Here is a 15734-nt window from a genome sequence, read left to right as displayed (position 1 = left end):
GCGGTGAATTTTGGATATCTAGGGCATCCTCTGAAAAGCTCCAGGGATGTTGCAAAAACAGCGTCTCGATGCATAGTTGCTTGAAACCAGGCTTCTCAACCGTCACTGACTGCCTCCCGATTGCCCAGGTGTCAGAAGAACAGGTACAGACGAGAGGAGCCTTGAGATCTCAGGATCCCATCCAGCTGTTTCTTGAAAGAGGCCAGCGTGTCGGCTTCAAGAGCCACAGACACCCACTCGGACGATCATAGGGCTGAGCGAAAGTCTCTTCCCTTGGTTGACAGATCGGTGCCTTGTGTGTTCTTCAGAAGAGCTCCATCTCGGTTCAAGACCTCATTCAGCTTTAACCTGGACCTGCTTCTGCACAGGAACTGCCAGCAGCTCTCATGCTAAACATCTCAGAGTCACTGCACTGTCACCACGAGTGCTATTGTATACCGTCAGTGTGAGCACTGGTCCACACTGTATACATCCACATTATATACTGTCAGTGTGAGCACTGGTCCACTGTTACTGTGAGCAGTTCCACACTGTATATAGCCACATTACACACTGTTACTGTGAGCACTGGTCCACACTGTATATATCCACATTATACACTGTTACTGTGAGTGCTATTATATACTGTATATATCCACATTATACACTGTTACCGTGAGCAGTTCCACACCGTATATATCCACATTATACACTGTTACTGTGAGTGCTATTATATACTGTATATATCCACATTATACACTGTTACTGTGAGTGCTATTATATACTGTATATATCCACATTATACACTGTTACCGTGAGCAGTTCCACACCGTATATATCCACATTATACACTGTCACTATGAGCACTGGTCCACACTGTATATATCCACATTACACACTGTTACTGTGAGCCCTGGTCCACACTGTATATATCCACATTACACACTGTTACTGTGAGCCCTGGTCCACACTGTATACAGTATATATTATGCATATTATGCACTGTCGCTATTAACTTTGAGCATTTAAAGGGGAACTGCGGTCCCAGTTTCTAATGAACAAAATGTATTAATTGTATCACAAAATTTGACAAAATCAGGAACTTTGTGACAGTAAATGTCATGATGTCACAAATCCCCGTCTCGCCACGGGTGAGAGCAAGAGTTTGGACGAATTGTGAGGTGAAGCGGCCCTTCCTGCTCACTAGTCACCTAGTCTCCTCCATTGACTGATGTGATGTACGAGTGAATAAGGACAGGTTCAGTGCAGAAATCTTCCAGCGTGATCTGCAGGCTCAGTAAGTCAGTAGTATTTGTCTGCAAAGCCGTCTCGCAATCGAAAGCAACATTCCCAAGGGATTAAAAGAGATGTATTCACAAGCCTGCTTGTTTATACTGTAATAGCTTCACCTCACTGGAGGTTTCATCGCCTCCTTCTGAATCGCTGCGCAGACCTGGAAATCACGGCTGTTTTGTGATGAAATTTGGAGGTCTTACACGTTACTGTGTACATTTCACTGTCACTGTGGTTGGAAATCCTCTCCTCAACGCCAATTCTTACCAACCCCAAAATATAAAATAGTGTAGCAGTTCCCCTTAAAAACTCAGCTCCAGCCACCTAACTGATGGATTGACAAATTCACTGATCGATCGATCGATCGATCATCACGGCAAGCGTACCTCCATCCGTGCATCCGGAAACCGGGACACTGCTCTCCGCAGCGGTTGCAGGGCTGCCCATGATCCGGGTCCTGGCACTCCCCCTGCTGAGGGAACAACAGTCCAGTTAGAGCTGCTGGGCACAGGCACGGGCACTGGGCGGCGCAGGAAGGACACGGGGTCAACGCGCCAGAGCGCAGGGCAGAGCGGAGCCCCCCCCACTGGGAGTACCCCAGGGGCGCGTGCTGGGAACTGCCGACAGCCCCTCCTGCACTCTCAGGACAGATCCACAGAACTCCTGCCCCCCCCCACCGACTCACACCGCTGCCATCGCCGGCATCCTGCAGGACGTGAAGTCTTGTGAAAAAACACCAACAGCGGGATCGCCGGCCCCACGATCACACACAGAGGCCTCCCCGGGCGCCTGGACACACGCGACAGACTGGTAACTCTGTCCCACAGGACGAGGCTCCAGAAACGGGCCCTGGGCAGGGTTCCCGGGGCGGGGATGAGATTCCAGCTCCTACAGGAAGACAGCCACTCGCCTTCCCGCCTCCCGGTCAGCAGGACAACAGGACGAGGCCTTTCTCCGCGGCCGCACTGACCGCCTCGCTCGCCCCCCGACACCCCCTGACCTCAACCCAGCCCACCGAACCGGAGCGGACGCAGGCCAGAACGGCAGGGTGGCGACAGAGCGCCGACGCCGTGCAGGGCCGGACGTAGACGCTGGCCGAGAAGGGGGGGGGAGGGGCAGATCCTGTCCAGTCCCCCGCCTCTCTGCCCGCGCAGGCGGGGAGGTGCTGCAGCGGGGCTCTGCTTCTGGATCTAGTCTGCAGGAGGTGTGAGAGTGGCTTGAGAAAGCCAAGATTCCAGGTTTAAGACATTTTAATTCAAACCACTCTCTCGGGATGCTATGAGAAAAATGTGCTGGCCGCCGCAGACCGGAGGGGAATGCAAGCACAGACATACAGCCGCTCCCCAGAAGAGTTCGCTGAGAGGGGAGGGGCCGCCTTCCTCCGAGGCGCCGCCGGTTCCCTCTGGCCTCAACCCACCAGCTACCCCTGTCATGTGAGAAAAAACACAGACCAGCAGCTGTGTCCCCCTGCAGCTCCCAGCAGGCAGCCCACTGGAGCTCAGCAGGTGGGAGCCTGGCCAGTGCCTGGATGGGAGACCTCCTGGGAGAAACTAAGGCTGCTGCTGGAAGAGGTGTTAGTGGGACCAGTAGGGGGCGCTCACCCTGCGGTCTGTGTGGGTCCTAATCCCCCAGTATAGTGACGGGGACACTATACTGTAAAAAGGCACCGTCCTTCAGATGAGACATAAAACCAAGGTCCTGACCCTCTGTGGTCATTAAAAATAGAAAAAGAATAGGGGTGTTACTCCTAGTGTCCTTGCTAAATTTCCCCCTGGCCTTTACCAATCATGGCCTCCTAATAACCCCCCTCTCTGAACTGACTTCATCACTCTGCTCTCCTCCCCGAATTGAGCTGGTGTGTGGGGAGAGGACTGGTGCATCATCCAGTTGAGGCTGCACACTGGTGGTGGAGGGGAGAGTCCCCATTCCTGGGGTATCCAGAAAAGCGCTATATAAGTGCAAAGATTTATTTATACCAGGACTGGGAAGTCCTGAGACATCACAGCCCCCCCTTAAATCTCTGTCACCTGTCTACGCCTGCACCAGGAGAAGCCCCTTGTCCCAGTCCTGTCCTGGGCTACAGAGCTACAGAGCGATGTCAGCGTCCACAGACAGGACCCACAGCTCTGCACCGAGTCTCCTCCCCGCGCAGCGCAGTGCAGCGCAGGGGAGGACTTCTTTTTCAAATTCCAAACTGATCAGTGCAAGGCGCTCCTCACCCGTTTCAGGGCTGTGGGAAGGTAAATACCCAGATCCCCCTCGTGCATGAGGGAGCAATAAAAAACCAAGAGTGCCGTGTGGAATCGGACCCCTGGGAAGTCGTGAAACTAGTAAGATCTCACACAAGCTGCCAGGTCCAGCTTTGGTCAATACAGCAACAACGCGATGCTACAGCCTTGGAAAGAACAACAAGAATGAATCCTGGTCTCGGAGCACCGCTGTGTGTGGACAGGTGAGGGGAAGCCAATTCTCTCTAGAACAAAGGAGAATGAGAGGAGTTTTGATCCAAAGAGATCCAGAAAGATGTGCAACACTGTACCTCACTGATCGCGCCAGCAGAGCTCTCTGGGCTGGGGTCTTGGACAGGGCTGAGGGAGGCTGTGCGCAGCCCAGCTGCCTGATTAAGGAGCTGAAGGACTGCGGCAGGCAGGCAGGCACGGGTGTGTTCGAACCCGTCTCCTTGGGCGAACCCGACCGCAGCAGCGCGGACTCCACCGCCAGGGGCGTAACGACTGCCGCCGAGCGCAGCTCCACCCCCTCCTCCCCTCCCCGGTGGCGCTCGGTGATTTATGACCCCCGACTCCTCTCTCTCACGCTCCCTCTCACGACAGCGCCCGCCGAGCAGGCTGCAGCTCGTCAGCGCAAGCCCCATCCCGGAACAGAACGAGTAACGGAACTGAAAGGCACTCTGGGAAGAGTGCCGGCGCCAGGGCAGGCCAAGGGTGTCCATCAGAGCAGCTTGGCGCGAAGACGTCGAGCACAAGGCCGCCCTTCTCCCAGGAAGGTCCGCCCACGCACACCTCTCCACCCACCATCAGGAAGCACGCGGCAGCCCGGAGCCAGCAGACACGGCGACCCTTCCCAGCGTGCCTTTAGGAACCAGGAAGAATGCAGAGCACCCGAAGAAAACCCACGTGGACGAGGAGGGGAACATGCAAGCTCCACACAGAAGGTGCACCAGGTCAGAATCGAACCCAGGACCCAAGCACAGTGAGGCAACAGTGCTACCTGCCACTCCACCAGTACGTATACAGAGCAAGAACACAGAGGCATGTTTGTTGTGCCCATTTCCATCCCTGTGATGATCGAGGAGGAAGCGTGTCTGCCAACACCGTCTCACGTCTCCATGACTGATAGATTCTCCAAGCCCGGGCGACAGAGCCTCGTCATCTGCTGGCACCTTGGGAGCATCCCAACGGTGCGTCTCCTCTGAAGACGGAGAGGCAGGGAGAGGGAGAGCCTCACCAGTCTCAAGCACATACTGCAGGGCGCAGACCTGCAGCTCAGCGGGCTTGTGAGACGCCGGCTTCACCTGCGTGGGGCCACGATCCGCAGCGCCCCGGCGTGTCCGCGCACGTCAGACAGGCCCTGGAAAATAATTACAGGGCTGCGGCTGCCAAGGCGGGGCGGGGGGGGGGGGGGGGTGGCGCCCCGAGACGTAGCCGCAGGGCGACGACGGGACGAAAACAAACGCAGGCGCTGCAGACCAGCTCCCCGAGTCCAACAGGGAGGACAGGAAGGGGGCGGGCCGCTGGGACCCCCCAGGGACCGGCTGAGCTCCGCCCCGGGGAGGGCGAGCGGGCTGGGAGCTGGCCTGGGGTCCCAGCCTGCTGCACAGCAGAGACTCCTGATCGCTTCCTGGGTGCCCTGGGTGCCCGGACCCCATCTGGTACTGTGCGTGACACCTCTCTCTTGCTCGGGGTGAGACAGATGCCACCTGGCTGTGCCCCTTGCCAGCGACCCTAAGCACACCCAAACTGCGTACTCGCGCCAGCGGGTCAGAGCTTGTTCCGACAGCACCACTCTTGCAAGGCTCGGATCGGAGACAGAGTTCTGACCGGGAGGTCCGCACCAGGCAAACGGCTTTCTCCAACCCCTCCAGCCCCTTCACAAAACCCTAGAAGCGCCCCCTGCTGTTCCTGCTAGTCCCTCAGCGCGGCCGGAGCAGACAGCACAGGCAGAGAGAGCCGCAGGGCTGCTAATGATGTGTGAGAGAGGGGAAAACAAAACCAAACCACCTCAGGAGATGGCAAATGCAGAAAGGAAAGAAATCTGCCGATTTGAAAATGAATCCGATTTCTGGGTTCCTGGCTGTGCACGAACGTGCTGGTGCACAGCTTTTTCTGGTCACACACACACACACACACACACACACACACACACACACACACACACACACCTGCCTTGTTATTCACAAGAACCATTCCACACACACAGCACTGACTTATCAGGCCAGTGCAAGCTCTGCAGGTTAATTATTGACATGCAATCTGCACGTTAGCAGGGTGAATGGCCACAGGCTGTGGGAACCAGTTTTGGAGCAATCCCAGGCTCTGAACTGCGTGTGAACACCAGGCTGTAAACACGGAGACCGGCGCCAAACCCTCTCGTCTTTCTTCAGGCCAGAAACCCAGCATTTATCACACTCCTGCTCCGACTGGGCTCACACAAGAGGAGGTCTGTTTACTCCTTTCACACTCATTCATAAGAAAGGTGACAAACGAGAGGCCGTTCAGCTCATCTGGGCTCTTAGGTCGTTAGCAGTTAATTGATCCCAGGATCTCATCCAGCTGCTTCCTGGAAGAAGCCTGGAAACAACAACAACAACATGGCTTGTTCAAACCCCCTACCACCCTTTCAGTAAAGAAGTGCTTCCTGTTCTCAGTTTTAACTACACTTAATTTCCACATAATGGCCACTAGTGTCCTCTGGTTCATGAATCTGAATCTGTGTTCATGAACATTTGATGAATCTGCGTTTCATAAGGATTCATTTTATCACTGATGTGGCGTAAAACAGCGGGGATCCCAGAACATACAAGGGATCTTTGACATGTGAAACAGTGACAGAGAAGCAGGGCCAGGTCGAAAGTTTTCTGCTGCAGTGTTGCACAAACCCTCTAATCTCCCCAGGTTCGCGGATCAATAAGCCACGAGGAGCTGGATGAGCATCAAAGGCCGCGGGGCCTGGTCTCTGGGCTGTTAATCTCTCTTATGTTCTTAATTTAACACGGGTGTTTGCAGCAGAGCTGGCCGTGCCCTCCGATCGCTCCTGGGTAACGGGGCCGAGCAGACGAAGAGCTCGCAGCCCTGGCAACACGTGTGCTCAAACAAACGGGCTGGGCGCTGACCTTCACAGCTCGCCGCTCCCAGACTTGTGCAACGCAATGCGCTGCCCAGCCTGGCACTTAGTAACCAGGGCGACCTGCCCGCCACTCTGCTGAGCAGCTACTGAAGCACAACACCACACCGCAGCAGAGAGAGCCTCACCCGCTGGGACACACACTGGCCACGGATCTGACCTGGCCGAGAGCCTCACCCGCTGGGACACACACTGGCCACGGATCTGACCTGGCCGAGAGCCTCACCCGCTGGGACACACACCGGCCACGGATCTGACTGGGCTGAGAGCCTCACCCTCTGGGACACACACTGGCCACGGATCTGACCAGGCTGAGAGCCTCACCCGCTGGGACACACACTGGCCACGCATCTGACCGGGCTGAGAGACAACAAGGAAGAACAGACCCTGATGAAGCAGAGGGTCAGTGACCACAGCCTGGCCACAGAAACTGTGACACTGTGACAGTGAGGACCCTACACACCTGGGTACCCCTGGGGTTCACCCTGACAGACTGAGAGCCACAGAATAATTGTTCTGTGTTCTGCCCAGAGACGCCCCTGAGGTTCATTACCGTTACTTGTTTCTTGCGTTACTGTAGACATTCATCTCTTCATGCCCAAGAAGGCATCAATGTAGGCAGCCCTTCCGATAAGCACACAATCGACAAGGCAACACAGTCTTCTAGAATCCAACAATTCAGCAAAGAGTGGGAGAGGAGGGAGGGAGTAAAGCAGGCGGGAGGAGGCGGGAGGGGGGAGGGGCAGACAGGAACAAAGCTGCTTGATTGAAGAAGCCAGGCGCTGTAATTACACACCGGCACCCGATGCCGGGCTGCACCACCCGCTGTGCCACCTGGCACATGGGCAGAGGAGGGCGAGAGACCTCTCCCCAGGGAACAAGCAGCGCCACAGAGCCCAGCCACAGTGAACCGACCAGGGGCAACAGGAGATCGTGAGGCCGGCCACACACACGAGAGGCAGCCTTGAGGCCGTCTACCTTGCTCGGTGATTAGCAGCCAATTGATCCCAGCATCTCACCCAGCCACTTCCTGAAGGAAGCCAGGATATCAGCTCCAACAGCATGGCTGTGTGCAGCTTGTTCCAGACCCCAACCACCCTTTGTGTAAAGAAGTACCTTCTGTTCCAGGTTGCACATGCACTGACCTTCCAGCTGTGCCCTTGAGTTCTCCTTTCACTGCTGATCCTAAAGTAATCCCCAAGAAAACAAACTCAAACAGACTCAAGGCAGCACAATCTGCTGAGTCAGGCCTTGAGCAAAGACTCTCATTCACAAGGCGGATCATTTGAACACAGGGAGAGGAGGTTTTGTTTCCTTCTGCCCGGGCTCATGACTTGAGCAAACAACTGACGACCAGGCCTGACGCACGCTAATCGCAGCCGAACTGCAGAGCAGACAGAAACCTCTCCGAGGCGCGTGCAGTTTTAACGCCTGGGCTGTAGCTCAAGCACAAGCACCAGCTGAAGGAAGTGACATAGCAGACGGAGAGTTGCAAGCAGCAAGAAAATGTATTAATGTTTTAAAACAGTCAATCCTCTTCTGCAATGGAAGAGGCACTTTCTAACTGCTTGCAACAGGGGTTAACAGAGGCTCTATAAGGGACTCTGTCATGCCAGTTCAGTCAGTGTCAAAGATGTCTCAAATACTCTCGGATCCCGGCTGGAAATCAGAGGGTTCTCCGAGGTTGCGTCGGTCCCGCAGGTGAAAGGCTGCTCCTGCAGCTCAGAGCCGGGGGCTCGGCTCAGGCAGCGTCATGCCTGCTTAGATTTCTGCATGGCTACCGGACGTCCCATGGAGGGATCAAACAACATGCACTGTGCCCCTGTTCCACACGGATGGCCAGAGCTCAGTGCGATCGTGGGCTTTGCAGAGCCACAGCGCAGGCTGGACAGGCATGCTGCTGAAGGCAGCGGCCTCACGAGCACTTGGGTGAATGTCAACAAGCACTCAGCCGAACGTTAATCACACCCCAGACAGAGAAGAGAAACAGGATGAGAGCCACAGCCCTGTCTTATCCTATTCCTCTCCGCTCGGCCCGTCAGAGCGCAGGAGGTTAAGGAAAGGTCGTTGCCAAGCTGATCCAGGTGCATTCTGGGTGCCTCCGAGGAAGAATGCTGGGACAGAACAAGGACGAGTGAACTGCACGACGGGGGGGGTGGGGCGGGGGGCTCCAGTGCAGGGCCAGACGTGGACGAAGGGGCATGTCAGCAGTAACCAGGACACGCAGGCGAGGCCAGGCTGCCAGGACACACAGCACAGACAGATCGGGGGGAAAAATAGGAGCTTGACAGAGGGGGAATTAAAAAAAACACAAGGAGAAGCACGAGTCAGCGGAAAGAGAGAAAAGAAAACAGATCACAGGGCCTCTTGGTGACCCCGACCTTCCTTGGCATTGTGGGATACCGCAGACAGACGATCTCCCAGCAGCCCCTGCTCTCTGCACATGCCACCGTCATGCAGCGCCCAGCAGGGCGGCACCACTGCTCCGACCTGCCAGCGAGCTGGAATGAGCAGCAGCGGCCCGACGAGGAACCAATCAGCTGCAACGAGCTGTGGAGAGCTATCAGGTGCACCCCGAGACTGGAGAGAGACCCCCGGACAGGAAAACCCAGCTGCCTCAAGGGCTGTGACAACGTCCCCCCAGCGCACTGCTTCAGAACCAACCGTGAAGCACTTCTTTACACAAAAGGTTGTGGGAGTGTGGAACAAGTTGCTGGATTCGATACGTCTGGCTGCTTCCAAGAAGCAGCAGGATGAAATCCTGGGATCAATTGTTTTACTATCATTTGGGCTGGATGGGCGACCGTGAAAGCAGAGCTTTACTGAGGAGAATTCTCAAAGGCATTTTTGGAAGTGCTCTCAAGAAAAAAAACAGTGGAGCTGTTATTTCAGTTTGACCTTCATACAATCACAAAACAGCTCTTTCTCCCCCCCTCTCTCTCTGTACTTAAGGAAACAATTAACCCACGAGTCTGTAATTCTATCGTAACCGATCTCATTCAGTCAAACCTCCTGCTCTGGTTCTCCAACCCCAGCTCCAGCCTAGCCGGAGGAGAGCCATGAAACACGTGGATCTCCCCTCCTAGTCCCGGAGCGCCAGCGTGTCTGCAGACCTTCAGGTCAGCTGGACTCCCAGCCACCTGGACCAGCTCACCGGCCAGAGCCGGGCTCGTCCGCTGACCCGTTCACTGGGCAAGGGCAGAGTGGCCCACAGGAGCGCCCCCTAGCTCTACTGCCTCATTCACAGCGCTGCACTGGTATCGCTCTTCATCCTGCGGGCAGGCGGAGCACCTTGTCGTGACAGGCCAGGTCAGGGGTCAGGGGTCAGGGGTCGATCTGGGCAGCGGGCTTTAACAGCAGTTGCCCTCGAACCAGTTTACCCTCCCTGGCAGGCAAGCGGGCGCAGAGTGTCCAGCACCCTGGGGACAGTTTGTCCACCTGTCTGAACCGCAACAGGTCAGCAGACTGGGCTTCACCACCATCTCCACAGGCACCCTGCTGCACTTTCACCTGGGGAATCAGCTCAACTATTTCTGCCCCAGAAACATTATGCTCAGGTCTCCATTTATCATTATTTTTTTAACAGCTCCTTTGGATTGAGAAGATTCCGAACAAACTCCTTTACAACGACAGCCCGGAGACCTGTCTGCGCAGTGGGGGCAGTTACTGGGGTAGATACTGGGGCAATCTGAGCAAAGCAGCTTGCTCGAGGGTCCATCAGAATCTCGCACCCAGGACTCGAACCCCTGACCCTTCGGTCCTGCAGTCCTACACGCTTGATTTTTAATCAACCCTGTTTCACAGCGCATCCAGAGATCAGCCCGCACTGTGAAGCTCCTTCTTCATTCTACGGCCGAACTGCGAAGACGAACGAGGCTTGGATCTGAGCACTTAACTAATATCCACATTCCCCCGGAGAACGAGACCCGTTCCGTTTAAGAAAAAACGGGTGACGGAACACGAGGTGAAACAGCCGGGCTCTGATCCAGCTTTCGCCCTGACGTCACGGCCGGCCGAGCCCGGTGCGATGACGTCGGCGCTACCTGAGTCAGGTAGGGTGGCGCCCCTCCCCCCCCACATCACCTCTCAACCGGAGTCCCACTCACAACACTGAGACGTCCCGACTGTAAACTAAAACTGAGGTGTTTCCCCGCACCGTGTGAAAAACGTGTCGGCACCACCGGCACACAAAGTTGAAGACCGAGCTGCGCTCGACGAGAAAAAGCACTTTGAATACAACCCGTACACAGAGCAGGACTCGACACCGCCATGAAAGGAGATCCCTAGGCGAGCGCTACAGGAGCTGTACTTTGTAGCTTTACTAAGAGATATAACTGCGACTGAAGAGCCCTCCCGCTGGGCTTCCCCCGGCGTCCAAGACCAAGCCGTCGTCGCTCAAGTGAAAATCGCTGTTCGGAAGGGCGAGAAAGCGAGACGAGCTCCCAACTCCGATTCCGGGGGGGGAGGAATGGGGGACGACTCCTGCACAGTTTCGGGGGAGGGACACAAATAAACTGTCGCTCACATACTCTTACAAAGATGCAAGTTTGGCAGGGGAGCGGGATAGGGGGGTCAACATTCAAAAACTCAGCCCGGCGCGTCAGACACAAACTTACCGTCCGGTTGGATCTGCGCTTTTTCGAGCCGCGGGTGAACATGACTCAGTCGAGAAGCCCGCTGCTAACTCCTGAACACACTCATGAGCGGCGCGGACGGTCCGTCTTCGCGTTAACGAGAGTATGCCAGCATAGCCCGTCCCCGTCGGAGCCTCGGAAATGTTTTGTTTTTATTTTTGGTTTTAAAAGAAGGGGGGCGACAGAGAGAGAACTCCAGCGCTCTGCCTGTCCCGCGGACGAGTCGCTCCGCTGCCGAGCTTTGCTGGCGTGAACTAACCTTGTAGGAGGAGCTGCCCCTCTTAAAGGTACAACCCCCCGCTTTTCCTCGCCTCTGTCCCCAGGAGAGTGCGAAACTCCTGTTCGGAAAGCTCGGCCGCTCCGGGGAGATCACGCGTGTAGGTGCGCAGGTTCGTCTGCTGCACTGTTTCTTTTTTACCTCTGCTGGTCTGCAGACGACCTGTGCAGGATCGGCCCACCTTGTCTGAGCGCTCGGGACCCCCGCCGAGCCCTGAGCGACTGCACGCTAACCTCGCGCACGAGCATCTGCGTCTGGCCCCACGCCACGGACAAGACCGGCCACTTGTCCAGCGCGCGGGGTCGCGGGGGAGCCGGAGCCTGTCGTGGCAAGGAGCGGGCACAAGGCGGGGTACACCCTGGAGGGGACGCCACTGCCGAGAGTCTGCCCTGCTCCCAGCTCGGTCAAGGTCTCCCAGCAACCCTGGTGCACCGTCCCTCTTATCTTCAGCATTCCACACACACACACACACACTCCCTGCGCTGGGCAATCACACACACACACACTCCCTGAGCTGGACAATCACACACACACACACACACACACACACACACACTCCCTGAGCTGGACAATCACACACACACACACTCCCTGCGCTGGGCAATCACACACACACACACACTCCCTGAGCTGGACAATCACACACAACACACACACACTCCCTGAGCTGGACAATCACACACACACACACTCCCTGCGCTGGGCAATCACACACACACACACTCCCTGAGCTGGACAATCACACACAACACACACACACTCCCTGAGCTGGACAATCACACACACACACACTCCCTGAGCTGGACAATCACACACAACACACACACACTCCCTGCACTGGGCAATCTCTCTCTCTCACACACACACACACACACACACACACACCTGTGCTGAGCAATCACACACACACCACACACACTCCCTGAGCTGGACAATCACACACACTCCCTGCACTGGGCAATCACACACAACACACACACACTCCCTGAGCTGGACAATCACACACACTCCCTGCACTGGGCAATCACACACAACACACACACACTCCCTGAGCTGGACAATCACACACAACACACACACACTCCCTGCACTGAGCAATCACACACAACACACACTCCCTGTGCTGAGCAATCACACACACCACACACACTCTAAGAGCTGGGATACCAAATTCAACAACATTGCTGGGTAGCTTGTTCCTGACCTCCACCACTCTTTGTGTAAAAAAGGCACACTGTATTATATTGTGTGCACTTCCAATATTAATATAGTGCTTGTTACTACAATTGACCATTAATATCGTACTAATATTGTGAAGCAGTGCTCTGGTGTGCACAAATGCTTTACTCAATAAAAGTGTACCACACCACGCCTATAAGAACCGTTTGAAAGCTGATTTTAACTGGAAGACAGAAGGAGATTGGGAGAGACACAAGCTTGCACAGATACAGGACACCCCCCCAAGTCACAAAGATACAGAAACACTCGGTTTCTTCAATGGTGTCCTGTTGCATCAGAACAAAGCATCTGTCCACAACACAGTCCTGCTGTCAGGACAGAAGGTGATTCTCATTCAAAGTCACTGCTGCTGTTACTGTTACAGGGCATGACAGGACATAAAACACTACACATGGTTTCTACATCCCTGCCTTGTAAAATAATTATGCTTTGATAATTACCCAGCACTACAGTTTATCATATAATTGCATCATAAAATCTAAAAGCAAAGCTGTTAAATATCACTTCCACAGTATGTCACAACCCACCCTGCAGAACTCCAGTACTGTTTATCCTGGTTGCTCGTGGTTAATGCCTAAACCACCCTCTCAGCCTGGCAGTCCTGGGGCACAAGGTCTGGCTGCCCTGTCAGCTGTGTCTGCCCGTCTGGCACCACTGCCTTCAGCTTTCAGACTTTTCCAGGAAAGACTCAGCCAAGACTTTAATGTGCAGTGAATAGACTCCCTTATCTAAGATAACCCAGCTTCCTGTAATTCATTGTTACCACTTGTTGATTACTAGACTGTGCCTATTGTAAAACATGGACATTTTATTTAACTTTAGTTCCTACTGTAACAGGACTGTTCTACTGTACTGTGACTGTAGCCCCTGTTGTAACAGGACTGTTCTACTGTACTGGGACTGTAGCCCCTATTGTAACAGGACTGTTCTACTGTACTGGGACTGTAGCCCCTATTGTATCAGGACTGTTCTACTGTACTGGGACTGTAGATCCTAATGTATCACTTTACACATTTGTTATACTTGCTGTTTTAGGAAACGTTTTTAGTTATCATTTTAAATCATGTTGGTTGTACGAATATTTAAATGTGTGCAGGGTTGTAAGAGTGCAGAAATGTGTGTGTGTTTTCAAAATGTTGAAATGTGTATGCTTGCATCCTGCTGTGCTGATGCTGTTGTCACTGGACCTGTTAGAGCACCATGGAGATTGTTGACAACTGTCTCCCTCTTGTGGTTGTTTGTCTGAACTACAGTCACGTCCAAACATCGTACACGTAGAAACGCATAAAAACATCCATCCATTTTGTAACCAGCTGTGTGTCAGACTCTCACAGGACGGGTCTCCCAGTAAAGACTCTGTGATCCCAGCCCTGTGTCAGACTCTCACAGGACGGGTCTCCCAGTAAAGACTCTGTGATCCCAGCCCTGTGTCAGACTCTCACAGGACGGGTCTCTCAGTAAAGACTCTGTGATCCCAGCCCTGTGTCAGACTCTCACAGGACGGGTCTCTCAGTAAAGACTCTGTGATCCCAGCCCTGTGGTGACTGGGATTGAGGGACTATCAGTCTGTTATTTCAGGCGTCTTTGGCCTTTCCTCTTCCTTCAGAGAAAGTTTCCACACCCCCCTCGTCCAGAAGCAGATAAGGACAAGGAGGAGAGCAGCTCGATCTGGGGGGAGAATTGCCTGGCTGGCTGTCAGTGTTCTTCCTGTTACACAGGGAAACTGCAGCCTGAAGCAGATCTGCTGCAAACGGATTGTCAGGACAGACAGAGTGACAGATATTTGGCCTGGCCCTGTGAACAGATAAAGACTTGTGCAAAGTCACCAACAAGCACATATATTTTTGGGCAGTTTTTCCGTTAAAAATATAATTGTATTACCACCAACAAAATGAAATCTTGTTATTGCAGAGTTGTGTTTTACACTGATTCTTATCATTCTTGCTAATTAGCAAGTGCCTGTTTCACTACATACTAAATATGATAAAGATCTTCAGGTGGGCAGCTGCAACGAAGAGAGGGCTTCACAGCCGAAACGTTGTGTTTTCTCTCTTCTCTTTTCAGCCTGGAATAAACCTGTTACTTGTTCCATTATAAAGATCTGCCTATTGACAACATAGATAGATACTTTATTGATCCTGTGAGGGAAATTGCAGTGGAACAGCAGCTTAACACAGACAACACACCCACAGTGTAACGAATGATACAATACTAATAATAATACAATACAATCAGTACAGTGAGGGGTGCACTAAAAGAGTTACACACAGTCCAGAACACACACAGAACAAACTAGTACACAGAAAAATCATATTGCACATATGAATATAAATATAGATGTAGATATAGATATAAATGTATTGTTACTACATGTATATAACGTGTATTAACATCTTATGCTGCCTGTTGGCTTTATCATGTTAAGGACCACAGTAATAAGGAAATGTTAAAGTGTCCAGTGCCTGGAGAGGGCGCTAGTGTGTTGCCCCTGGCAGGCTCTGTGAGAGGGGAAACGTTACTGCCTTCAGGCCCAGCTCTAATACCCCCGCAAGCACTCACAAGCACAGTGGTCTTATGTATCACAGGTGGTCTTGGCTCCAAACCACAGCACCCTGCAGCTTCCTGTTGGGGTCCTGCTGTCTCCTGGAGTGACATCACCATTACAGGAAGCAAGAACGTCGCCCTCTGTTGCTCAAGTTAAGAACTGCACTTACAGTAAGAAGTAATGATAATAAATAATTGCTTAAACTTATATAGCGTTTTTCTGGACACTCCACTCAAAGTGCTTTAAAGGTAATGGGGATCCCCTCCACCACCACCAGTGTGCAGCCCCACCTGGATGATGTGACGGCAGCCAGAGTGCACCAGTACTCTCCCCACACTCCAGCTCTCAGTGGGGAGGAGAGCAGAGTGATGAAGCCAGTTCAGAGAGGGGGGTTATTAGGAAGCCA

The 15734-nt window shown here is 53.7% G+C and overlaps 1 protein-coding gene across 2 annotated transcripts in view; it reads right to left on the bottom strand.

Annotated features, from left to right (window-relative positions):
• The window catches only part of prickle3 (prickle homolog 3), a 40771-nt gene extending 28858 nt beyond the window's left edge, over window positions 1-11913 (bottom strand). Inside the window, exons 1-2 of one of the 2 annotated variants that reach the window (XM_069183661.1) lie at window positions 11250-11913; window positions 1659-1741 (exon numbers count right to left, since the gene is read on the bottom strand). In XM_069183661.1, the coding sequence (XP_069039762.1) occupies window positions 1659-1741; window positions 11250-11291 (125 nt within the window). In that variant the 5' untranslated portion in view covers window positions 11292-11913. Of the gene's footprint in view, window positions 1-1658; window positions 1745-11249 lie in introns of both variants that reach the window. The other variant, XM_069183653.1, reaches the window with a different exon arrangement.
• Between the last annotated feature and the right edge of the window lie 3821 nt (window positions 11914-15734).

The sequence above is a fragment of the Lepisosteus oculatus genome, chromosome 2 (assembly GCF_040954835.1).
Source record: "Lepisosteus oculatus isolate fLepOcu1 chromosome 2, fLepOcu1.hap2, whole genome shotgun sequence".
Lineage (NCBI taxonomy): Eukaryota > Metazoa > Chordata > Actinopteri > Semionotiformes > Lepisosteidae > Lepisosteus > Lepisosteus oculatus.
Note: the sequence above shows the minus strand (reverse complement) of the source record. Positions and strands in the feature narration are given on the sequence as shown.